The following is a 27,576-nucleotide window of genomic DNA, read 5'->3' as shown; positions in this document are numbered from 1 at the left end:
CAGTTCTCTTGTGCGGACACACCGCAACAAAATGGTGTGGCAGAAAGGAAAAACAGGCATTTAATGGAAATTACTCGATCTCTTTTATTTGAGATGAAAGTGGCTAAAAGTTTTTGGGCTGATGCAGTATTGACAGCGTGTTATCTTATTAACCGTTTGCCGTCTTCAGTTTTGTGTGGGGGTATTCCATATTCTTTATTGTTTCCTTCGCAACCTTTGTTTGCTTTACCCCCACGTATTTTTGGGTGTGTTTGTTTTATTCGGGATCATCGTCCTGGTCGTTCTAAGTTGGATCCTAGAGCTCTTAAATGTCTTTTTGTGGGGTATTCTAAAACTCAAAAGGGTTATCGTTGTTACTCTTTTGATTTAAAGAAATACTTTGTTATTGCTGATGTCAAATTCTTTGAGTCCACTCCATTTGTTGACATTGTTGAGTCTTTGTTACCCTCTTCTGACTTGGACGATGATCTGCCCCTCTATATTGTCGAGCAATCTTCCCCTTTGCAGGATCCTTTCCCAGCAGCGCCACCTCAGGCTCCGCCACCTTTTGTGTTTCACCGTCGGTCACATGATGAGCTGACACCTTGCATTTCAGCCCTTGACAAATATAGCAAACGGTTCGCTACCTCTACCACGTCTTCTTCGCCTCCAGATCCGGGTCCTCCAATAGGTAATTTCCTCTTCTCCACCTGCTCCAGTTATGTCTGATTTAGATGTTCCTATTGCTTTTCGTAAGGGTGTTTGGAGTTGTACCCAGCACCCTATCTCTAACTTTGTGTCCTATTCTGGTTTGTCCTCTAATTTTGTTGTTTGTCTATCCACTATTGAGAGTCATCCTATTCCTAAGTCTGTTACAGAAGCCTTGTCTGACCCTGGGTGGAGGACTGCTATGACTGAGGAATTATCTGCGCTGAAGGAAAATCAGACATGGGAACTTGTTTCTTTACCCTCTGGTAAGTCTGCAATTGGCTGCCGGTGGATTTTTGTGGTGAAGGTTAATCCTGATGGCTCTGTGGCTCGGTTAAAGGCCCGTCTTGTTGCTAAGGGATATGCACAGGTCTATGGTATAGACTATTTGGATACTTTTTCCCCTGTTGCGAAACTTACTTTGGTTCGCATTTTTCTTTCTTTGGCTGCTACACACCATTGGCTTTTATTTCAGTTAGGCGTCAAGAATGCCTTCTTGCATGGTGATCTCCATGAGGAGGTGTATATGGAGCAACCCCCTGGATTTGTTGCTCAGGGGGAGTCTGGTAAGGTGTGTAGGCTGAAAAAATCCTTGTATGGGCTGAAACAGTCGCCACGGGCATGGTTTGGCCGGTTTACTGAAGTTGTATTGGAGTTTGGTCTGACTCGATCTGAGAGTGATCATTCGGTGTTCTTCCGGTGTTCTAATGCAGGGAGGATATTTTTGGTGGTTTATGTAGATGACATTGATATTACAGGAGATGATTCTTCAGGTATTGAGAACTTGAAGACACATTTGGGACAGCAATTTCAGACTAAGGATATGGGACGTCTGAAATATTTCTTGGGTATTGAGGTAGCTCAATCACGGAAAGGAATTTCTCTCTCACAGAGAAAGTATGTTCTTGACTTGCTTACAGAGACAGGGTTACTGGGATCTAAACCTTTGGATACTCCTATGGATTCTAGTGTGAAACTAGTGGCAGATGGTGGTGATATCCTTGATGATCCAGAGAAGTATCGGAGGCTGGTAGGGAAACTCAACTATTTGACTGTGACTAGGCCTGACATCTCCTTTCCTGTCAGTGTACTGAGTCAGTTTATGTCCTCTCCTAGGACGTCTCATTGGGATGCAGTTATATGGGTTTTGCGATATATCAAGAAAGCGCCGGGACGTGGTCTTCTATATTCTGATCATGGTCATGGGAGGATTGAAGGCTTTACTGATGCTGACTGGGTAGGGTCTCCAGTTGATCAAAGATCCACTTCAGGTTACTATGTGTTTGTTAGAGGAAATCTTGTTTCACGGAAGAGCAAGAAACAGACCATTGTAGCTCGGTCCAATGCAGAGTCAGAGTATCGTGCTATGGCACATGGCACTTGTGAACTGCTGTGGATTAAACAGTTGATGACAGAACTTGGGTTTGATGGTGATTCTCCTATGTTACTATGGTGTGATAATCAGGTTGCCATTCATATTTCTACTAATCCTGTGTTTCATGAGAGAACAAAACACATTGAAGTTGACTGTCATTTTGTTCGTGAAAAACTGCAACAAGGGATTATCTCTCCTCGTCATGTTCGAACTGGGGAGCAACTTGCTGATTTATTTACAAAGTCTTTGGGGAGTGTGAGAGTAGATGATATTTGTAACAAGCTGGGCATGATTAACAATTAACATATATGCTCCAGCTTGAGGGAGAGTGTTAGAAGTTGTCGTAATTAGGGGAGGGAAGTCGTGAATTAGCGCTAGAGCTAATTCACGATTCCTTCCCTCAGGGGTGTTTTGGTCTTTTGGTGTATGCCCTATTGTCTATTGTCAATCGTATTATTTATTTGAATGAATAAGGGCTGTCACAGGTACGGCTGTGACTCCCATCAAGTTACAGTAATTCTCTCCACTCCTTCTCTCTTCTTCTTCCTCTTTTCTTCTTCTTTCTTCTTATTTTATTACAATATTGAAGGAATTATGTTTCGGTCAAACTTAATTTGGTGTGTGCGAATGCTGTCAAAATTGCTTTGAATGAAAATATTTTTTTACATATCCAACAGACGAGCTATATTGACACCCCTACTCAAAATGGTGTTGCTGAAAGGAAGAATTGGCACCTCTTGGATGAGGTTCGTTCCCATATGTTAGCCATGTCAGTGCCTCTACAGTTTTGGGGTGATGCAATTCTTCTAGCTACCTATCTTATTAATAGGATGCCATCTCGTATGTAGGCATCTCGCTACCCTCTTGATGTTATCTTGGGCTCCTACTCATTTATTGTCCCGCCGAAGGTGTTTGGTTGTGTGGTCTTTGCTCGCAACCACCAGGTTCGTGGAAAGTTTGATCCCAAGGGACTCCAGTGTATTTTTCTTGGTTATTCTGCCACTCAGAAGGGTTACATTTGCTAACATCCCCTTCGCACAAGATGTTTATCACCATGGAAGTTGTCTTTCAAGAATCTGAGCCTTTTTATTCTCCTGCTCCACCTCTTTAGGGGGATGTCTTATCCTAGGGAGGAGGTGTCATTAATAAATCCCATGGAGTTACCAATGGAGGATGAAGAACTCGAAGAAGGTATGACAGGGCAGGAACAACAGCCCACAGTACAGGTTCAGGAGGAGCAGCTGGTTCAGGTTCACAGGGAGCAGCCAGTTCAGGTTCAGGTTCAGGTTCAGGTTCAGGGGGAGCAGCCTCAAATTACTTCTCGTCTGAAAGTCTTTGTTCACACTCGAAGAAAGAAGAGTACAAGGCAAGTAACCAAGAGCACCACCATCACACCTAGCCAATCGGTCTTACTAGATTCAAGTTCTGTGCAAATGCCGACTGTGCCTGGTGAGTTTCTCCCACTTCTAGTGATCCAAACCTCAATTTACCAATTGTTGTTCGTAAACCCAGTAGAACCCGTACTCAACATCCCATTTCTAATGCTGTCTCATATGATTCTCTTTCTCCCTCCTTCCATACTTTTGTTTCTTCGTTGTCTTCTGTTTCCATTCCTAACACCTGGCAGGAAGCCCTAGCTAATTCAAGATGCAAAGAAGCAATGAATGAAGAAATAAGGAATCTTGGGAAGAGTGACACGTGGGATTTGGTTCATCTTCCTCCAGGAAAGAAATTTGTAGGTTGCAATGGGTCTTCGCAATTAAGCAAAAGGCCGATGGAACAATAGATAGATACAAAGCAAGATTGGTTGCTAGAGGATTTGTTACAAGCTTTCCAAACAAATCCAAGATTGCTTAATTTGATTTATATCGAAGGAGTTATGTACTGGTCAAACCTTATTTGGTGTGCACAAATGCTATTTGAAATCGCTTTGAATGAATTTTTTTTTAAATATCAAAAACAAATGAATATTTTACCATACTATTGGTTTTTAGCAATGTTTTACCATATTAAGATTTATGGAATTCATAGATTTGAGAAAACCCCAGCATTTAAAAGTTGAAAATTGCATCTACCACCGAAAACCCAATTTTTGTTCTTGAACTGGGGGGTTGACTTTATATCATTTTGGGATTTGATTTTTTAACTATTTTTATTGGATTCAAATAGGGGGCATTTTCTTATCTATGAATCCCTGGTTTCGATCTGTTTCAACCATATCTCGGATTCTGGCTAGTCGAAACCAGTGTCGAAACCGAGTTTTAGAACCTTGGTTTGAATACAATGTACTAAGGAATAACCTACTAGAATCTGGTGAAATCCTCAGTACAACAGTGTTTAATCAACAGAAAAGTAAACAACAACTTACTGGTAAAACAGAGAATGTGATCTTTGGCTTCCCACCAGCAGCCTTGGATTAGAATCACACTGATCCCAAGAATTTTCCACACTTAACTGAGCCTCACAGCGTGCATATTTTCTCAGCAGCGGAAGAAAAGCCTCAAGCCAAAATCTCATTAATCAAATTCATGTACAAGGCTGTAGGCCCTTATTATAGAAGACTTAAAAACAAACACAAACATTAAAAAAGAAAGGCCAAAGCCAGTCCTTAACTAATAACATAACATAAATTGACTAGGAAACTAAAATAATGAAACAAATTGACTTAGAACAGGACTGGACTAATAGAATCTTAATCCAGCCTAAATAAATAATGAAATAAACTAACTTAAAACAGAACTAGACTAATAGAATCCTAATCCAGCTTAACTAAAACACATAACAATTAAAATAGAGGAAGGGGAGGAGGTTCATGCACGATCGCATATGATGATCCAACGATTCTTCAAATAGGGAGGGGGGTTTTGGTCATTTCACCCCCCCCATCTTTCTCCATCGAATGGTTATATATGTGACCGTGCACAGTTACAGTCATACATATAACCTTTTGCCATAAAGAAATAAAGACTCTTACTTAACTTATCCTGTATGCCTAGTTTCTACCCATATTATAGGCTCATTAAAGTGACCGATTACAAAGAAAACCAATTAGATCAAAGGCCCAACACATTCATAACCCAACAACCATAACCTATCCTAACTAAATGGGGTCGGCTACATGGATCCGAAGAGGCCATTAAAAAAAAAAGGGGGGGGGGGAGTAAAAGGAAGTAAAAAAGAGAGAGAATAAAATTACTAAAGGGAAAAGTCTAAGCAATAGTCAAAGCAGCATCCCAGGAACATCCCCCTACAAGGGTCGGTTACATGGGTCCTTATCCTTCAAACAACTCTATCCGCAGTCATACTAGAATCGAGCCCTACCACATGCATATCCTTTCTTACCACTTCTCCAATAGTCATTTTAGGCCTGCCCCTACCTCTTTTAGCTCCTTCAAACTGAATTTGGTCACTCTTCTTTACTGGTGCATCCATGGGTCTCCGCTGGACATGACCATACCACCTCAAGCAGCTCTCATGGAGCTTGTCTTGGATTGGTGCAACTCCTAATTCAGTTCGTATACAATCATTCCTTACTCTATCTCTCCTAGTCTTACCGCACATCCTCTGCAACATCCTCATCTCCGCCACGCTCATCTTATCTATATTACTCTTCTTAACGGCCCAACATTCCGCCCCATAAAACATCGTTGGTCTTATTACTATCCTGTAGAAATTCCCCGTAAGCTTAATAGGCATGTGTTTGTCACATAAAACTCCTAATGCACCTCTCCATTTCATCCATCCTACTTTAATTTTGTGGGAAACATCATCCTCTATATCACCCTCTTTGTTAAAGGTTGACCCCAAGTACCTAAAGCATTCACTATGTGGTAGCTCTCACTCCTCGAGTGTCACCACTTCATCACCTCTCTTGGTTTGACTGAAGTTAAACATCATATATTTTGTCTTTGTTCTGCTTAACTTAAAACCTGTTGATTCCAAGCAAGTTCTCCATAACTCCAGCTTTGCATTAATCCCTTCCACTATCTCGTCTATCAAAACAATATCATCACCAAAAAGCATACACCAAGGGACCTCATCTTGGATGTGCCTGATTAAATCATCCATGATGAGTGCAAACAAATAAGGGCTTAGAGCTGATCTTTGGTGTAACCCAATTGTAATTGGGAATTCACTACTTTGGCCCTCTGCAGCTCTAACACTTGTCACCACACCCTCATACATGTCCTTAATTATATTTACATATTTACTTGAGCTCCTTCTCTTCCCTAGGACATGCCAAATGAGCTCTCTAGGAACTCTATCATAGGCCTTTTCAAGGTCGATGAAGACCATATAGAGATTCCTTTTGTAAGCTTTAAAAATTTCTATAAGCCTCCTTAGGAGGTAAATAGCTTCAGTTGTGGATCTCCCTGGCATAAAACCAAATTGGTTCTCTGATATATCAGTTTCTCTTCTTAGGTGGGCTTCAATGATTTTCTCCCATAGTTTCATGGTATGACTCATTAGTTTAATGCCTCTATAGTTATTACAGTTCTGGATATCACCTTTGTTCTTATAAATTGGAACTACAGTGCTTCTCCTCCAATCATCTGGCATTTTCCTTGTACTCAAAATCCTATTAAACAACTTGGTTAGCCAAGATACTCCCTGTACTCCTAAGCTCTTTCACACTTCAATTGGGATCTCATCCAGTCCCGGTGTTTTTCCTACCTTCATCTTTTGTAGGGCCTCTTTAACTTCAACCTCGTCAACTTGTTGTAGAAGTCCATAACGTGTGTTGGCTTCAAGACTATTCCTATCCACTTCCGAATCCAACCTATCAGGCAAGGTAGCTCCATTTAGTAAATTGTAAAAATATTCACCCCATCTCTCCAAAATGTCCGCATCCCGTATTAGTACTCTACCATCCTCGTTCTTAATGCATTTAACATGGTCCAAATCTCTGCTCTTCCTTTCTCTTATTTTAGCTATCCGATAGATTGCATTTTCCCCTTCCTTTGTATTAAGTTTTTCATAAAGGTCATCATATTTCTTCGTCCTTGCTTTCCCCACAATCTTCCGAGCTTCTTTTCTGGCTGCAAAATATCTCGCTTTATCCTGTGCCTCGTTAGTCCTTTGCCAGGTCTTAAAATGATCTTTCTTAGTCTTAATGGCTGCTTGGACCTCGTCATCCCACCACCAAGTCTCTTTAGGGCCCAAACGTATACCCTTGGACACCCCTAGGACTTCCTTAGCAACCTTCTTAATACAAGTCGTCATCTCAATCCACATCTCGTTGGTATCTCCCTCAAAATCCCATTTTCCTTGTAAAGCCACTTTATCGCTAAATGACTCTAGGAGAGCTCCTTGTAGTCTCCCCCATAATATCTTAGGACAAACCTGTTTCACCTTCTTACGTTGCCTCGTACTGAGGTACATATCCAAGACCACCAGTCTATGTTGGGTGGTCAAGCTCTCTCCTGGTATAACCTTACAATCCTTACATAATAGTCTGTCAGACCTTCTAGTTAGGAAGAAATCTATTTGGCTTGCATGTTGTCCACTCTTGTAGGTAACTAATGTTCATCTCTCGTATAAAAAAAAGTAATTGCAATGCACAGATCAAATGTTATCGCAAAGTCAAGCACTGAGACCCCCTCTTCATAACCCAACCCAAAGCTTAATTTGAATAAAATAAGCCCATTTAATGATTTATCAGAATATCAGCAACAAGTTGATGGGGGGTTTGTAAGATGAACCCTAAGTTCAGATTACACACCCCTCTTAACAAGATCCCAAGTAAAGCCAAATCAGAGAAGTCAACAATAACGTAAAAATTCAACCTTATTGGATGGGGTTCAAAATCTGGCAAGAGGTAGGTCGATATTAGGTTAAAAAAATCTCAAAATACTGCAATGATTCAACGGTCAGATTTAACCTAGAGAAATAGTGAAATCTGGAAAATTAAAGCAGATTATGAAAATCTCCAATTACTTTCAATCAGATACTCTGATGAACATTGGAATTGTTGGATTATAGTAACCCAATAGAGGAACAAGTTCCCACAAGATGATGGTAATCTAAGGGCCGGATTAAGACTACTTAAAAAAGAATCAAAGCTGGATAAATAAAAGTGCAGAATAGGGAGATTTCAAATTACTCCAGATCAGAGGTTCTGATCAACTCATACCCTGGTCAAAGGTCAACCCAAGCAAGGTCTTTAACACCCCAAAAGATCACCCAGATCCCACAGCTAGATTAAGATTAATTGCTGATTTCAGATTACAGAAAATAACCCAAAAAACAGGGCATCCCTAGGATGTTTTACAACAACGAATTATTAGGCAAACATGCAACCAATGATAGACCAGTGTTTTATTAGGCACTACACAAAAATAATACATGGGATCTTGTGGCTCTTCCTCCAAGGAAAAAACCAGTGGGCTGTAGATGGGTCTTTGTAGTTAAACAGAAGGCCAATGGTTCGGTGGACAGGTACAAGGCACGTTTGGTTGCAAAGGAGTTCACTCAGACTTATGGAGTTGACTATCAGGAGACCTTTGCACTAGTGGCAAAGCTCAACACTGTCAGGGTGTTATTATCTTGTGCTACAAATCTTGGGTGGGATCTTCAGCAGTTAGATGTCAAAAATGCCTTTCTCTATGGGGAGCTTGAGGAGGAGGTATATATGGACATTCCACCTGGTTTCTCTGATGACAAGACTAAGGGCAAGGTTTGTAAATTGAAGCGTGCCCTTTATGGCTTGAAGTAGTCACCCAGGGCCTGGTTTGGCAGATTTCATAAGGCTATGATTTCAGCAGGTTACAAGCAAAGCAATGCTGATCACACTTTGTTTATCAGACGACTTGGTGACAAGGTTACTCTTCTCGTTGTAAGATCCGCAATAAATTTGAATTTTTGGAACTTGTGTGATTTCAGGTTCCAGTCCTGTGTCGATGCTTGCTTCAATGTTATGGGCTGCATCGGTCGAGGTACTAGACCAACCATCTGACACACCTATGGAGGATTCCGAGGAGGAGTCTTCTCAACCTGCCCTTCTAGAGTCAGAGAACCGTAGTGGGGTCCCGCATCTGAGCTACCTGTGTCAGATATGCTACCTGGAGGGGATGCAGAACCTATCCCTTAACTAACTTATTGTAAGTATGAACTTATTTGTGTATTCGTATGCCGATTATATGACCAATTAGACTTTTAGGGGTATTCTGGTCATTTTATCCTTGTGGGACCCACATCCCCAGTGGAGATTCCAATTCCAAGTAATTACCCGTACCCAGTTTACCCATGATGTCATGTGACATCATTCTATAATTACATTAAGGTAATAAGTACAAAATTCTGGTTAAAAACAATTTTAAAAATTAGTTTTAAAAGCTGATTTTACATTAAAAGGCCAAATATGCCTTAGTTAACTCAACCACTATAAATATAAACCAATTACGCTATTCATCAATCTAAGAGGTTAATAAATTAGTTATAGAAATAATTAATACTCAAATTACCACCCTACCCCTTAGTGCTTAAGTATGATGCATATATATAAACCCCCCTTTCTATTTTCCTTCTTCCTCTTATCTAAACATAAGAAGAATCGATCCAGCCTTGAGAGCCTTGGGGAAACTTAGAGAAAGAAGAAGAAAAAGGGAAGAAGAAGGAGAGAGAAGTACATCATACGTTGGGGCTTTGATTCTACACTTGGAGTTGAAGCTTGAGAGTGCAATTGGAGTTCTTCCTACACAATCTAGGACTGCTGTCACACTGATATCACCGTCAATTTCAGGTAGGTCCTTAAATTTCTGCTGTTCTCTTCTCTTTCTTCTCTAATCCTAAGCCTTAACCCAGTCCTAACCCATGGCAGCCATTAAAATATGTAAACTAAGCTTTAAAAATAGGAATGCTACCAACATAAACCTAATTTAGAACAAATTAGGTTCTGTTATACCTGAAATTTCAGGGCTGTTTCTCTGCTGAATCTAATTTCAGGTTCCATGAACCAATTTATAAGCCCTAAATCATTAATTTGAGAATTAATTAACCTAAATCCCTAATTTTAGTATTAAATCTGAAATTCAACAAATTAGTGAAATGACCCACCTTAATTATTATCTGAAACCAGAAATTGGGACTGTGCATGTTAAGATCTGCCCATTTAAAGTAAAACCCCTAATTCTGCCCCTTGAACCGGACAGCCGGTTCAGCCGGTTCAGCCGTTTCTGACCAAAATACCCCTGATGCCTTTGACTGATCTCTTGGCTATGCTCTAACCTCCAAACATTGCTGATTTTCTGCTGATAGGGACTGTTTCCAGTCTATTCTTGCTGGTTTATCTATTTTGCTGGGCTATTTTGGAGGGTAATTATTGAGACCTTACCTACAGAGACAGGTAAGGGAATTCTGACCTTAAATTTTGGAGTGTTTATCATTTTAATTTGTTTTGTTCTGATTGCCATGTCATACATCATCAAAATTATCCTATTCATATAGTTTATTAGCTTTTATTTATTGCATTAGAATCTGCATATGATTTAGGTTGCATTGGCATCTTGCATTTGCATTGATATCTACTTGTTACTGATGACTATTATTGGAAAAGTATTGTTCTATTAAATTCAGTTATACATACATGTGTTATCATGCATAGATTGCACTGGGCTAGGCTGTTTTATCATAACCCAGTACTACGCCCCTTACCAACAGGGGGTAAGGTGTTGGACAACCCGTGGTACAGCCGAAGGGTATGCCGGGGTACCATTCACTGTCCCATGTTAGCGTGTGTACTCCGCTGTGGGAACAAACAGTAGGGTTGGTCATTGAGGGTCTGTTGGGTTAGCTGCCTGGCAATATGCTTTCCTGGCGGGTCCTCACCGTGGTAGAATGGTTTCGCTCGGGTGACCGATGTCTGGAACTGCCTGGTGTCATGTTTTCCGGTTGGTCATTGGGGGTCTGTTGGGTTAGCTGCCTTGTGTCATGCTTTCCTGGCAGGTTCTCTTCGAGGTTAGCATCTACTACAGTAGTACTTATACCACATATGACTTAGTATCCATGTTAGGACATGCTACTTAAGACATTCATCATAATTGCTGCGATATGTTTGCATGCATTCCCTTATTGGGCTCAGTTGAGAGCTCACCCCTCGTGATCACTCTATTTTTACAGATGAGACTTCTATCGCTGCTGTTTGTGCTCCTTTGGGGACTCCTACTGTTCAGGATTCTCCTGTTGATCGCGGAGTTGATCCTTATGTTCTGGTGGAGCACGATGCTTCGTGCTCCTGCGACGACTGCTCATTCTCCTGATCTCCCAGACTGATCAGGCTCCTCCCTTCCTTTTGTTTATATTACTTTTTGTAGTACTTATGTATATATCCTTTTTGGCTTAGTTAGTGTTACACCTTCTGTGAACTAACTGTGTAACCCTGATGTAAGAGCATGTTCATATATATATAAATACAACTGTTATCACTAGTTTCCTTTAATTACTGTCTTATTTCATATTAAATTGCTTCCGCTGCTCTTAATTTAATTATACTGTGACTGAAACTGCGAATAGAGAACTGCATGGTGATCTTGGTTGGATGTCAAGGACATCCTGGCACACTTGGCCCTTATGAACCGAGCCGGGGTGTGACACTCGTAGTCTATGTGGATGATATTGTGATCACTGGTAATGATGATGCTGCAATCAGGGATTTGAAAATTCTTCTTGGCCGTGAGTTTGAGGTCAAAGATCTTGGTCCCCTAAAATATTTTCTAGGGATAGAAGTTGCTCAATCTTCAAAGGGCATCTTTCTTTCTCAAAGAAAATATGTCCTTGATCTATTGACCGAGACAGGGCTACTTGGCTGTCGTCCTTCAGATACTCCTATGGAAGCTACTACAAAACTTAGGGAGAAAGAGGGTGAGCCGGTTGACAAGGGTACGTATCAGCGATTAGTAGGCAAACTAATCTACCTTTCCCACACACGCCCTGACATTGCAGTTCCTATGAGTTTGGTGAGTCAGTTCATGCATGATCCATATTCCTCTCATATGGATTCGGTCCGTCGTATTTTGAGGTACTTGAAGTGTGCTCCAGGAAAGGGAATTCTTCTATCTGCCAATGGTCACCTGAAGGTTGAAGCCTATACTGATGCCGATTGGACTGGTTCTCCTGACAGGAAATCTATCTCTGGCTACTGTTCCTTTGTGGGTGGAAACCTTGTCACATGACGGAGCAAAAAGCAGAATGTTGTGGCAAGGTCTAATGCTGAAGCCGAATTTCACGCAATGGCACAAGGAATTTGTGAACTTCTGTGGCTTAGAGGGTTATTGCAGGATATTGGTGTTGCTGTCCATCTTCCAATGATGCGGCCATTAGTATTGCTCATAACCCTGTCCAGCATGATCGCACGAAACATGTGGAGGTTGACCGACATTTCATAAAGGAGAAGCTTGAAGCTGGCCTCGTTTGTGTTCCCTTTGTGAAGTCTTCTGATCAGCTAGCTGAGTGTTCACTAAGGGATTGAGTAGCAAGCTGTTTCATCCTATCTTAGTCAAGTTGGGCATGCATGATATATATGCTCCAACTTGAGGGGGAGTGTTAGTCATATTGGGCCAGAATACCGTGGGGGTATTCTGGACTTTTTTCCTTTATTATTTCTTAGTTTCTTATGTGGTTTAATCCCACATTGCTTATGTAATTATTTTTACTATTTCATTATAGTTATAAAGACAATGTGCTTGGGATGAACTAATCATCCAAGCATTAACCTAATTCAAATCTGTTTCTACAGTCTCCCCCCTGTTCTTCATGACTGTAATGGATAATGTTGAAGTCTCCTCCCAGACCCCAAGGCCGGGACCCAATTTGGTTAGCAAAGGATCTGAGATCAGCCCATAGAGAAGTCCTTAGAGCAGGACAGTTTTCAGCATAAACTACCGAGAATAGAAAGGAGAAATGGCCCAAGAAATCAGAGAATTTGGTATGCAGGTATTGAGAGGAGGAAGCAGAGAGGGAGATGGAAGTTTTTTTGGGGTCCCACAGGAGCCAAATACGGCCATTGGCATGGTGGATGTAGTTGGAAAGCAGAGACCAACCTGGAGCAATGGAGGCAAGGATTTTGGAAGAGTTGAGCTCCTTAATATGTGTTTCCAGGAGGCAGCAAAAGCTCGAGCGAGATGCTCTAATACGTGAACGAACAGCAGCCTGCTTCGCAGGAGAGTTGAGCCCGCGAGTGTTCCAGACAGTGCCATGAATCATTGGGGCAAAGGTTGAAGGGGCAGCGAAGGCTCAAGGAGCCTGGTCAGCACAGCTCCAGACCTGGTTTCACTATGGTGCCGCCGGCGATAAGAGCTACCAGTGGGAGCAGAAGGAGTGTGAGGCAGAGGGAGGAGCTCACGAGATAAAACAGGGGAGGTAAGAGAAATGGGTGAAGAAGACGATGGGTTCTTCGGGCTTGGGCCAGGTCCCAACAGAGAGTTAAAACCCGCCCGAGAGGAAGAAGTGCTTAAGTTGGTGCAACCTGACCCAGAGGAGGAAATGGGTAAAGGGGCAAATGGGCCAGGGTTAAAGGAACCCGGTTCAAGAGGATGAGCAATCAAGGTAGAGCCCATGTGGCCACTTGGAGGAAGAAGGTCAATTGAAGAGGGCCCCACCTGATCCAAGTCAGCAGAAGTTGGTGTCATGGGGTTCGATAAAGTAGGAGAAAGATGAGGAAGGGTTTCTCCGTTAGCAGGCAGGGTCAAATCGCAAAAGCCAGAGCTCAAGATAGTAGCAGAGCTTACCAAAGGGGTAGACGACGACTTTAGAGCAAGAGCAGCATCGTTTTCTAAGCCAAAGCCTAGAATAGAAGTCTCGACAGCAGGATCTTTTGCCATGCGCGATCTGCTCCGTGGTAGAACCTCAAATTGTGGTTTCTTGGGGCATGAGAGAGGCTCAGAGTCTTCAGCCGTAGCCAGGAGGCTAAATCGATTATGTCCATCTGATCAGGGCTGCTGCAGCGATTGAGACTGGTCCTTGGTGCTTTCCGGTGGCTTCTTCTTCTTCCATCGTTGATTCCGGTGCCGGAATCTGGATCTTGAACGGCCTCGAGAGGCGGAACGAGCAACCTTGGTGTGGAGATTCAGCGCCTCGGCTCCACCATTAGGCAAAAGCGCAGGCCTATCCGTGGGAACTCCAACAGAAATAGCAGGTCCATCGCCAGCCAAGGAATAGAGTTGCAGCCAGGATCAGGGACATCAGCATCCAAGGGCTTGACGACAGGAGCGCAGTGCTGGGAGTCATGGCCAAAGGTTTTGCAAACCAGGCATTGAGGAGGTAGCCAGTCATAGTGTACTTCCTATTCAAAAGAGTAGCCCTCACCTTCGTTGACAGTGATGAACGCAGGGAGAGACTCCTCTGCAGAAACTTCGACGCAAATTCTCGCAAAGGCTAGACGATCCTTCCTGCGAGTGCGCACATCAGAAAATAGAGGTTTTCCCAAAGCAGAGCCAATCAGACTGAGGCCATCAGTGCACCAGAAATGAAGAGGCAATCCTGGCAAAGAAATCCACAGAGGAATGGAGGAAAGGTCCAGTCGCCTGAGCTGAATTTGGCGAGTCCATTGACGCAAGAAAATTGGCCTTTTATCCACCAGCCAAGGTCCACCTTCCAGGGCACGAGCCTTGTCAAGAGAGGAGGAGAATTTAAAGATGAAGAACCCATTGTCGAGTAGAAAGGTATCCAGAGTACCTTGAGGGCGCCATTGCTTGGAAAGGGACAATTTGACAATAGGAAAAGGAGGTCGAGGACCCAGAAAGTTACTTACAAGGCAGTCTTCCCAAAGTTTAGCTTCAGCCGAGAGCAGTTCAGGAGGACAGAAGACCACCTTCAAAGGGCCAGCAGAAGAAGGTGGAACAAAGTGCAGAGGCAGTCCATCTGAGCTAGGAGAGGAGCCAGCAACGAGGATGGAACTCCAAGGAAGGGGCTGGGAAGCGGAGGGGTGTAGAGGAGAAGCAGAGGGAGGAGAGGGGGAAGCAGGGGCAGGACAGGGGGAAGCCATACAAGAAGGAGAAGACGAAGGAAGGAATCAGGAGACCTGCCGGAGAGTCCAGCAGGGAGAGACAGAGGAAGAGCTTGGGACTAGCATAACCGAGGGAAGTTTCCAAAAAAAATTAGTGAACATTATTTCTGAAGGAACTGTGTAAAATGTATCCCTTTGAATATCTTCTAAAATTTTGATGACAAATAGTTTTAAATAGTCCAAGAAGAATAGGCATATCGTAATAACATAATCATTGGGTAACTAGACAACCAGAGCCATCTATTAGAACTAGACCACGATTCAAATAAAATCACAGAAGAAAACAATCATCAGAGATTTTCTGTCCTATCTTTTAAAAAACATTGTTGTAAATTTGTAATAGACATATTAGCAAGACAATACCTTGGAAACGCAATGTGAAGCAACATACCTATCACAAGTAGAATAGTAAGCATGACTACAACCTTAAAATGTAACAATGCCATAATTTGCATTAAAGAAGCAGTTACCTGTGCCCTCAACTTAGTAATTTCTTGGTCGATGCTGTCATTTGTATGCTTTGGATCATCAGCAGTGATTTCAGATGATGTTATAAGTGTTGGTGTGGATGTTGCAGAATGAGGTGGACTAGGCTTTCTGGATAAGGGAGATGTTGCCCGGGAAGCCACCCTTGAACCAGGAACCGATGCAGAAATCATTTTCTTTGATGATCCAAACAAGGAGGTTGACGTTTTTGACACAGAAAAGTTCCCCCATTGAAAATTTCTGTTCGCGGAGGGTAAGAAACGGCTGTTATTTGTTTCCGATTTCCTGTTGCACTTTGACTGTCTGACTTCAGCCTGCTTGAAAGAGTTAACTGAGGAGAGCCTCGTGGTTTGACCATGTAATCTAGAATCAGAACTCTCTTTTTCTACCACCTCACTGGAAATATTCTGTAAAAATCCACCTTGAACTTTTGATAAGGGAGAGGTTGATCCGGATTGCACAACCCTCTTGAGTTTAACAAAACAATCATCGCATACACGGTAGGGCTTGTTCATATTTGGAGCCAATGAAGCTTTTAATGACTTCCTACTACTGCACGCTTTGCAAAAGACCAGCCCACAGTTATAACAATTGTGGCGTTTTCTCCTGAAGCCAAATTGATTGCGACAACCAGAGCATAATGAGTTATCAGCATTAGAGACCCATTTATGAATAAAGATGACAGCTGTGAAATTTGAACCACATGCTACACTCTTAACTTGTTTATCTTTCAGAGCTTCAACAAGCGTAGGCATATGTCTGTCATCATTGTCTCCATGTCCTAGACGGCCATTTGCCCCCTTTCCCCAAGTGTAAACTTCAGATTTAGAGGTCAAAACAGCAACATGATAAGAGCCACAAGCTATTTCCTCTACAAAACAGTTGCCAAGCTTGCCCTCAACGCAAGTAGGAAGCTTTCCATCAGCCTCAGGATTCCCCAACTGTCCATTAATAGTACTTCCCATTGTAAATACTCGTCCCGAGGATGTAAGAGCAACTGTAATGTCATGTCCACAGGCTACTTGAGAAAAACTTTCACCAACCAAAGCAGCAACACATTCTGGAACTAACCTAGGTTCATCATCACCATGCCCAAGTCGGCCTTTATCCCCATCTCCCCAGGTAAAGAGATTTCCAGATGCGGAGTTACCAGAACCAGATGACTCATCCATGACTTCCAAAACCGCAGCAGTGTGCCAAACACCACAAGCTACTCCCACTGTCCGTAAACCTTTTAGAGTCTCAACTTCTCTTGGCATGCTAGTACTACTATGATCTCCATGGCCCAAGGCACCAAAGGTTCCATCCCCAAATGTAAAAAGTTGTCCTGAAGATGTTACAGCGGCAGTATGCCAAGGTCCACAAGAGACAGATGAAACCCGTATCCCTTCCATTTGACCATTTACTTTTTTGGGGATCCAGTGACTTGCCTCACTTCCATGCCCAAGAAGACCAGAATTGTGACTACCATCACCCCACGTATAAAGATCTCCAGACAATGTAACAGCACAAGTGTGATACTCCCCACATGTGACTAGTTCAATGTTCATGCCACTGAGAGTGTTAATGAGCTTTGGCTGGGAAACATCAGCTTCTACTCCATGCCCGAGCCTACCTCCTGATTCCTCTCCCCAACTAAAGATTTCCCCTTGTTTAGTGACTAAAACAGCATGCCTACCACCACAGGCAATATTATGGACATCAAGTACTACTGATGATGGTAGTGCCTTTGGAAAAAGCGCATCCATCTTGGTGGCAAATGAACTTCCGGCCCTTTTAGTACCACCACCAAGGATCCCATCCCCAAGGCCTTCTCCCCAGATGAAAACATCACCTAACGCATCAAAATCTTCAGGACCAGATCCCTGGCTCGATGAGCTAACTGCACTAGATAAACTAACTCTAACATTATCTACTGTAGAACCCCGACCATTAGAATTATCAGCACCAGATGAAAATGAGCCGAAAGAATTGGAAACTGACTCTGAAAGGATGGGACCCTTGGCAACAGCAGTATATGATATCACATCGGAGAATGCCTTTCCTAAACCAATCTGTGAAAGGCTCTCACAAGGAAGCAGAATTCGTTGAGTCTCTCCAGGATCCTGTGATAAGTTTTTAAGAGAAAATTGCAGGAGAATGTAACTAAAAAAAAACATAATAACATCAATAATAGATCACAAGTTTCATAAAAATAAAAGTTTGAAGACCTTTTGGAAGAAATCATTATTGCCACTTGGTCCCAAGGGGGAGTTTCCTTGAGTAAGGAAGTTTGAACTATCAGCTGAAATTCTATCGCTCCTTGGTTCAGGTCTCCATTTGCGGTAGCTACCACGTGTAATCAATGCCTTAAGGCCAACAAACCAGACCTCGGCTTCATCCTTATCCTTACATATCTGTCATAAGATCATGATGTAGAACAGAACAGTTAGGTGTGTAAGACGGAATCAGACCTTAATCCTTAAATTTACGAAAAGACATGCTAACAGGAGACAGCTTAACTGCACTGGGGAGGGGGGAGGCACAAGTTCTAGTGATCCTGAGCAAATTATTTGGGCAGAAAACAGAAACTCACCAAATCCAAGGATCTATCACTGTATATTAGGGAAAAAGATTGGTATTCCTTATCAGGCCTTGGATATCGCTGAAATATTGCCTGAAATCACACCCATAAACACATCTCAAGTTTCCAAATAAAGCAAATGGTATGATAATGATATATATATATATATATATATATTGTGTATATATATATACATATTGTGTGTGTGTGTGTGGTTTCCAAATAAAGCAAATGGTAAGATAATGAAAGTATATTTATGCGTGCATACATGACTGCATGTGTGCAAGAGAGAGAGAGAGAGAAAGAGAGAGAGAGAGAGCTTATTCAAGCTGAACCTCATGGACATCAACTATCAACTATCAGAACCTAAATAAAAATTCTGTATGATCTGCCAAGGCCAATGAAGGCCTTCTTCTTCTTTTGATCAATTTCTTTTACTTGCTTTAGATTTTGCACCCCCCCCCTTCCCCCGGGCCCCTCACCCAAACCATAGCAATGGAGAAATTCATTTCTACTTCAATAAAGGGAGCTAATGATGATCATTAGTGTAGAAATTTGGTGAATTGTGAGGAACTGTACAGAGATTTGCCTGGAACCTATGGTTACTGACTAAAAGTAATCACTACTCTTACATCCTAAGAAATTGATTCATGAACTTACAGTACGCTGCCCAGGTATAATCCTCGATACATGACTTAGCTTAATCTGTTTCTCCGCTTTGCCAGAATACCATATCAGTAGAGACTCATCCTGAAAAGTGAGCTCATCAGCTTAAGATGATGGAAGAGAGAGAAATTTAACACATGTATTCATAAAGCAACAGGAGATAAATTGAGGCCTAGAGCCAGACGATTGAGAACATTATCATTTTCACATGCATAAGATGGCTCAAGCCATAGAAAGGCCAGAGGAGCCATAATCAGGACTCTTGCCCACAGAGTTTTTAGCTTCACTTGTTCATTCATGATTAAAAACAAGTAAGACTATTTAGTGAATGTTTTTCTTATACTTCAATCTCTTTAAGTTCTTTCTCTTGCAAAGCCAAAAAACATATTCCAGAACTGAATAAATCCATAATTACAAGTCACTTTTGATGAATGTTGATCATGTAGATTATTTGCATTTAACGCAGTAAACTAACAGTGATTATTCAAGTACAGATATTGTTGAAAAAACAAGAAGGGATGGGAAATCCCCATAAGTGGTGAGCACGTTTGAGTTGGGCCACCATACATAGCCTATCCATGGAGTTCCTCATATCTATCCAACAGTTAAAATATTACTCCATATGGCAGTTATGGCTGTATCTGCTGGATTCACTTCTGGCCATAGCTGTGCCAGAAATCTCTTTCCTTCAGTTCCCTATTTTACAGTTCTAATTTTAAGAGTTTCAATAGGGTTAGGAAAGTTTTCGGAAGTGAACACTCTTGAGTTGAATTTTTTTTTCTCACTAGTTGAAAAAGTTTTCATGAGCTCGGAAAAGAGCTTGGCCAACCATTTCCTTATCAGATGCGCTTGAGTCATATGTCACAGGGCCTGTAAAATGGGTCTGCATCGCCCATAGTTCACCTATTGTTTCACATTCCAAAGGATTAAACACAATCAAGCATAGTTATCAAGGCAACGCCATGGCGTCCAGGCTCCTTGATCACCTTGGATGCCTTGGGCGCCTTGCTGCCATGGCGTTGTCGCCTTGCTTTTTGACCCTCTAAAACGCCATGGTCGCCTTCCCGCCTTGATAACTATGCAATCAAGAACAGATTAGATCTCAAAGATTGCCTGGACCAAAAGTCAGCATGATCAAACTATTTTCAACCCCCCTCCTTGTCTACCATCGGTATGACACAAGTTCCCCTCCCCTCCCCCTCTATGTCTACCGTCGGCATGACACTAAGTTCCCCTCCTTACCCCAAGAAACGGTTCTCCCTAGATTATTCCTTACCCAACAATAAGAAGACATTGCCTTTAAGCAAGGTTATCCGTGACCATGCTCTCTGCCACGACATCTAGTTGTCATCAGTTGGGTCGCTCATTCTCCGTCTCGTGCTCTCTAAATTGAAGTTGAGCTTGTTCGATGTGTCTTGGTTTGGTTTTTTTCTTGTTTGGCCTCCTTCTGGTGCGTCGTTGTCTTAAAATTTGTCTTTGTGATTCCTTGGGGGTCTTCCCTTGCCTCTTTCAAGCCTTGCCTCCCCCTTTGTAAATGCAGGATCTTGAATTTTGCTTCTTGTTTGTTTTTTCAACCATCTGATTAGTTGCATTTAAATTTCTCCACTATATCCAGGGAAATATAATTTTCTTAGTATCAGAAAATTACTGTAAAAATACAAAATTGTGGATAAAACTAGATTGGTTATTGACCAAGGGAATATCCAGGCCAGACCCCATCTCTTCATTGTCTGGCACAAATTCCCATCAAAAGTGCCATAGTGTATTCCACAAGACCAGAAATATATCATATAATATTCACTAATCTAATTATGATATTATTAAGATATATACAAGATAAGTTAAAACCATTATCTCCCCAAATCAGTAGATTGTTCGCAATTTAATCCAATTAATTACGTATAGTCCCTCCACTAAAAATATCACATAGTAGACTATAGGGTATGAGAATTCATTACTGCCAAACCCTAGTCCAGCGAACATGCTAGTTCATAGATTCTATGTCAATGATTGGACGAAACATTTTCCAAACACATGTAGTAAGATAACATTATTAATATAATATTAGTTTTCAAAGCAATTTGTAAACACCTTACAAAACCATTACCGGATTCGGATTTTTGTCCAATTATACACATTCTCTCTCCTTGATATTCCCCAGTAGGGTAGTGGATTCCGTGTTGAGTGTCACTCTCGTTCATGATTAAACACCATGAATCTAGTACACCAATATATAGTTAGGGAGACATCAACCATTGGTGTGCCAAAATCCATGATGTGTGTTAAACAGATAGTATTATAATGTAATCACGATAGAGGGAGTCCCTCTATCGTGGACCAGTTTCACTATGTCGTTATGTCTTTCTTTCTTTCTTTCCTAGTTGGGGCAGCAGAAGGTAAATTTAATTTAGACCTTATAATCAGACCTGCAGCCATTCAAATTCCATCTCATCGGAAGGAGGAACCGTTACCTTGAGTGTCACAAGTGCAATACCTCCAAGGGATGATAACTCTTCTCCAATTCAGCAGCAAAGATGTGCTGTGGATAACCACAAATCATGCATGTATAACACTCTCCTTTTTAAATTAAAACTTGTCTAACAGGTAGAGAATCAAGAGAGAATTCAACGAGTTCCTTTAGGCTTCGGGGAGAATTCTAAGTGAAGAGACAGTAACGCACTTCCTCTCCTTTTTCTTTTTATTGTATTTGTTTTTAATTGTTGACATGTGGGGGGGTGATGTGTCACCATAGAGAAAAAGAGAGAAGTCTCACAACTTGTTTCTCTAACTTTACATTACTTTTTAAGTCGGTTGTCCTCCCCTCCCTAGTCCCTATATTTATATATAATATAATGGAACTGCCTAAATGACACCTTTATAAGTGTATTTAGAACTTGACACCTTCTATTGATTGCCTCTTGTCTTATTCCCAAAAGTTCTTTAAGTCAGTGGAAAAGGGTTTTCAAATAATTTTTTAAATGACTTATCATTATGTCATTAGAAAAAGTTGTCATTGTCTTGCACATTGTTCGAGTATACATATGAAATGACAGGATTTACCCTCATTTGAAAAAAAAAATGTCTTAATACTAAAAGGGCAAAAAATTAAGGGCACAAATTATTTGACACCTTAAAGGGTCTCAATAAGAAGAACCCTAATATAATACATTTTTTTATTTTTTATTTTTTAAGAATTTCATGTCGTTCTTGATTACAATTTTCGTAAAGAATCATATTCTGAAGCAGATCAGACGACAAACTTAGTTCATTAGCAGAACTGTTGATCACTCAGGTGATGTTGGATTCATGATCAGAGAGCCTTGTGATCAAGAACACATCTGCCTTTGCAGCAGCTTTTTTCATACAAAACATAAGCAGCCCACACTAAGATGCCTCGTAATTTTCCTGTTTTGCTCTCTTCCTCTTCTTTGGCTTCTTCATACAGGGTTGTCCTCTATTGTTTGATTAATCCTTGTATGCATTCTCTTTGTTGCTTCCCTGTTTCGAAGATGCTAAATCTTGATTTATCGTCTTCCTTTGGGGAAGGGTTCTCACTGATTGACTCATTTTCTTCTGAACTCAATACCAAGTCCTCCACAACATGTTCCTCTAAAGTTATATCTTCCCTCTGTTTTCATTGTCTCTATTCTTTTATTTTCTGTCTTCACCTCCAGTGAATTTGTAAGGCCAGTGGTTACAAAGCGCATAAGCTAACACAATTGCATCGTTCTTGGTACTGTTTCCTGGTAACTAGGCTGAGTAAAATACTGCAGCACCTTCCTCTTCATCCTGAAACATCGTCATCATCAGTTTCTGATTTCCTAAGCCCAAAGTCGGATGAGTGAGCGCGAGCAATAACATTGGAAATTTCAAGTTAAACAGGGGCTTTTAATTAGGAGAAAGTTTTCCTCCACCCAAAGAGGATGGTTCATCCACCATCCTAGGGTTCACAAACCCCCTATAGGGTTTTAGTATCTTCCCAAAATTCCCTCCCAATGCCTTCTCCTGCCCTGCAGATCCCATTCACCGTGCCCTAATATAATACATTAATTAATTGAATAAGCTCATTAATAAATCAATTAATCACTCTCTAATATTTAATATTCCTCTCTCTCTCTCTCTCTCTCTCATAACTAATTTGGTTGCATGTTTAATCCTCAGCGGTTAGTACGGGGAAGAGGCAGGATCCCAATGGGAAAACTACTATAGATGCCTATTAGTCAATGTCATCAATTCTCAATTAACAACATCTACCAATAAGTACATCCAAAGTAGATATAACTCTTATATCTCCCAAAGTCATAGTACTTACCTATTGACCTGGTCTCTCCAGTTCATACTTGTCAAGGCACCACCATGGTTGACTTGCGTCCAGGCCCCCTCCAACGCCTTGGGTCGCCTAGACACCATGACAATAATGCTCCACTATACAATATCACACGATAAATCTCTAGGTATGGAAATAATAACTAGCATAACCCAAGTTTATCGAAGTGTCACATGCAAAGATTTTGAACTTCCGATTGGGTATCTCAAAATGCTTCTAAACATTTGGAAAATAGATATTAATATATATTAAAATTTTGAAATCTTTGAAACATTTACAAAACATGTTAGTAGATCTGGATTTTCATCTGATCATATCCAGATACTCTCTCTTTGATGTTCACCCAATATGGGAGTGGATTCCTTGTTGAGCATCTCTTGTGTCCACAGTCAAACACTATGAAACCAGTGCAACGATATATGGTCAAAGGAGACATCAACCATCAGTACATCAAAATCTATAATGCTTGGCTGCAATGATAAGGACCTCTCAGGTTTGGGGACCAATTGAAGGCTACTAATGAGAATCTTGTCCTCTAAACAATTGACAATATTCCACTCAAGATTCTCATGTAATCAAATTCAATGAACACACGACATTTAAACTCACATTTGTGTCCCGGAGTCAACATTCGGGAGCACGCACAATGTGATGATAAGATGAACAGAATGCCCAGTCCTGTCCCTAGTCATGACCAGATTTAAGGTAAAAATCTAAGGACAACCACAGCCGAATACTGTCATGAAATGACATATTTATGGATTTAATGGACATACATCCAACAACATCTGGTAACAATGACAGGTCTGTTATTGGTGAAGCCTGATTCGGTCCAGAAAGTGCAGTTGGGATCTTCGAAGGGCCGTTTCGGCCTCGAAACGACCTCAGATTGCCGAAAAATGGCGTACAACATTGCCAGAGGCTGTGAGTTGTTTTGGGCTCGTCGAGACCTTCAAAACAGTATATTTTGGCATATATGTTATGTTTTGGTCCGACCCTGTCCGGTTTGGCTTTTTTGAGTCTGGGGGCATTTCAGGACTTTCTCGGGTTAGGGCTTCTCTATATAATGTTCTTATCCCTGGGAGGGCTGTAAAAAGAGAGGTTTTGTAACATTTCCAAAAGATAGTGAAATCTGTTCTATTGCTCAGCTGTGGACGTAGCTTCCATCTTGAGGGTGAACCACGTAAATCTCTAGTGTTGTGTGTTGTATGTCTTCTCTGTTTTTCGTTTTCTTCTGCAAATCGCCATTCCGGGCGTTGTTTTCTTAACAACTAGTATCAAAGCTTAGGTTCAGGAAGCAGATCGGAGGGTTTTTTTTCGTGTTTGGCTTAAGTGGGAGCGATGGCAGAAGATGGAAAGGTGAGGATTGAGAAGTTCAACGGTCAGAACTTTTAGTGGTAGAAGATGCAGATGGAAGACCTTTTTCAGAAGGATTTGTATATACCACTGGAAGGGAAGAAACCAGGGGAGATGAAGGACGAAGATTGGAAGATTCTTGATCGAAAAGCATTGGCTACAGTGAGGCTGTTGCTCACGTTGCAGGTGGCCTTCAACATTAAATGACACAACTACTGCTGGTGTGATGTCCGCTCTAGCTAAGTTAAATGAAAAACCCTCTGCTTCTAACAAAGTATTTCTTATGAAGAAATTGTTTCATATGACTATATCTAATTCTAGATCTGTTGTTGACCATTTGAATGAGTTTAATATGGTCACTAGTCAATTGCAATCTGTTGATGCTAATTTTGATGATGAGCTTAGGGCTTTAGTATTCTTGTGTTCTCTGCCAGAAAGTTGGAACAACTTGGTTATGGTAGTAAGTAATACTATCACTGAAAATTTAGTTTTCAATGATGTTGTCAGTTGCATACTGAGTGATGAGATGCGTAGAAAGAGGTCTGAGGCGACCTCATCAGCTACTGCACTGTCAGTAGAAACAAGAGGAAGACAACAAGAAAAGGGAAGTAGCTCGAGTGGGAGAAAGTCCCAATCCAAAGGAAGATCACAGTTCAAAGAAAGAGAAAAAGGAAAAAATAATGGAAAGATAAATGGGAAGTATTGGACCAGCGGTAAGATGGGTCACATGAAAAAGGATTGTTGGAAAGGGAAGAACAAGGATGAAAAGGGTAAGCAGTCAAATGAGGAAGAAGCAAACTTGGTTTCTACAAATGATCAGGTATGCAGTGATTTATATTTATCGGCATCAGTAGATGTTAAATCTGAGGTTTGGTTTATTGACTCTGAAGCTTCCTTTCATTGTACTTCGCATAAGCTTTACTTTTGTGATTATGTTCATGGTGATTTTGGACATGTTACTGTGGGAAATGGACAAATGTGTAAGATTGCAGGAAAAGGGACAATTTCACTAAAATTGTCAAATGGCGGACACTTGAAATTGAAAGAGGCATGACATGTCCCTGATTTGAAGAAGAACCTCATCTCGACAAGCAAGTTGGACAGTGAAGGGTACAGTGTTGGCTTTGGTAATGGCCAATGGAAAATTACAAGGGGGTCTCTGATTGTGGCCAAGAGTAATTTGCATGGTACTTTGTATATGTTTATTGGTACTAGTCACCATACAGTTTCAGTAGCTTCTCCAGATGAGAGTACCACACTCTGGCATCACAGACTTGGACGCTTGAGTGAGACAAGCATGAAGAAGCTTCACTCAAGAAATCTGTTACCTGACTTGAAGAATTTTGACTTCGAGTTCTGTGAAGAGTGTGTGTATAGGAAACAAAAGAGAGTCAGCTTCCACAAAGGAGGAAGAGAAAGAAAAGTGGAAAGGTTGGAGCTTGTTCACTTAGACGTTTGGTGACCAGCTCAGGTGAAATCTTTTGGTGGTACATCTTACTTTGTTTCGTTTATAGATGATGCAACCAGAAAAACATGGATTTATGCTATGAAAAATAAATCTGATGTTTTTTATATTTCCAAGAAGTGGAAAGTTCTTGCAGAATCTGAAACAGGGAACAAAGTTAAGTGTCTTAAGAGTGATAATAGTGGAGAATACCAAGAAGGATTCAAAGAATTTTGTGCTCTTAATGGAATCAAAAGATTGGAAACAGTTCCAAGAACACCGCAAGAAAATGGTGTTACAGAAAGAATGAACAAAACAATTTTGGAAGGTGCAAGGAGTATGAGGATCCATTCAGGAATGCCAATACAGTTCTGGGAAGCAGCTGTTGACACAGTAGTGTTCTTGATCAATAGAAGCCCATTTAGTGCATTGGATGGAGGCATTCCAGAGTAGACATGGACTGGATAACAGGTGAACTATTCTTTTCTGAAAACTTTTGGTTGCATAGCCTATGCTCTTGTTGATAAAGAAAATAGGCAGAAATTAGATTCTAAATCTATCAAGTGTGCTTTCATTGGATATGGTGGAGATGAATTTCGCTATCGTTTATGGGATTACGAACATAACAAAATTATCAGGAATAGAGATGTAGTGTTCAATGAAAATTGCACGTATAAAGATAGGCAACAACGAAAGGAAAACGATGAAACAGAGTTTCTGGAACTCGATGAAATTGAAAGTGGGACCATTCCAAATATGCAAGGAATTCCAGAAAATGAGGAAAATGAAGCTGAAAATTCAGATGTTGATACCGGAAGTGGAAATGGTGATGATGATGATGATGATGATCATGATGGTTTTTAAGAGTGGGAACCCGAAACCCTTGTTCTTAGAAGATCTGTAAGGACAATTAGACCTCCCAGGAGATATTCCACTCCTTTAAATTTCATTTTGTATACTAATTCTGATGAGCCAGAATGTTTTCATGAACCAATGCAGGATAAGTCTAGAGTCAAGTGGGAGCAAGCCAAGAATGAGGAGTTGGACTCAATAAAGAAAAATAAAACTTGGAACTTGGTAAAACTGCCAGCTGGAAAGAAAGCATTGTACAATAAATGGGTGTACAAAGTGAAAGACATAGCTGGAGGAACAAAAAGGTACAAGGCAAGGCTTGTAGTGAAAGGGTTTGCATAAAAGAAAGGTATTGATTTTCAAAAAATTTTCTCCCCTGTTGTTAAGATGACTTCAATCTGTATTATATTAAGCATTGTAGCTATAGAGGTCCTAGAGGATTTACATCTAGAGCAATTAGATGTTAAAACTGCATTTCTCCATGGAGATTTGGATGAAGAGATTTACATGCATCAACCTGAAGGATTTGAAGTGAACGGCAAGGAGAAGTCGGTTGGCAAACGAAATAGAAGCTTTTATGTTCTCAAGCAAGCTCCAAGGCAATGGCACTTGAAATTTGACAAGTTTATGCCGGACAAAAAATTTGCAAGATGTCAATCTAACCATTGTGTTTGTTTTCAAAAGTTTGAAAATAGAGATTTTATTATTCTTGCATTGTATGCAGATGATATGTTGGTTGCAGGAAATAACATGCAAAGAATAAGTGATCTCATGAAAAATCTGTCCAAGGTTCTTGACATCAAGAATTTAGGTGAAGCAA

The 27,576-nt window shown here is 41.0% G+C and overlaps 1 protein-coding gene across 1 annotated transcript in view; it reads right to left on the bottom strand.

The window, feature by feature from the left end:
• LOC122671218 (PH, RCC1 and FYVE domains-containing protein 1-like) overlaps nucleotides 1-19,076 on the bottom strand; it is a 107,956-nt gene extending 88,880 nt beyond the window's left edge. The window contains exons 1-5 of the mRNA XM_043868330.1: nucleotides 18,986-19,076; nucleotides 18,772-18,881; nucleotides 18,124-18,204; nucleotides 17,759-17,944; nucleotides 15,533-17,653 (exon numbers count right to left, since the gene is read on the bottom strand). Coding sequence (XP_043724265.1) covers nucleotides 15,533-17,653; nucleotides 17,759-17,944; nucleotides 18,124-18,204; nucleotides 18,772-18,881; nucleotides 18,986-19,076 — 2,589 coding nt within the window. The remainder of the gene's footprint in view (nucleotides 1-15,532; nucleotides 17,654-17,758; nucleotides 17,945-18,123; nucleotides 18,205-18,771; nucleotides 18,882-18,985) is intronic.
• Between the last annotated feature and the right edge of the window lie 8,500 nt (nucleotides 19,077-27,576).

This window comes from Telopea speciosissima, chromosome 8, assembly GCF_018873765.1.
Source record: "Telopea speciosissima isolate NSW1024214 ecotype Mountain lineage chromosome 8, Tspe_v1, whole genome shotgun sequence".
NCBI lineage: Eukaryota > Viridiplantae > Streptophyta > Magnoliopsida > Proteales > Proteaceae > Telopea > Telopea speciosissima.
This window is presented reverse-complemented; position numbering and strand designations above follow the sequence as displayed.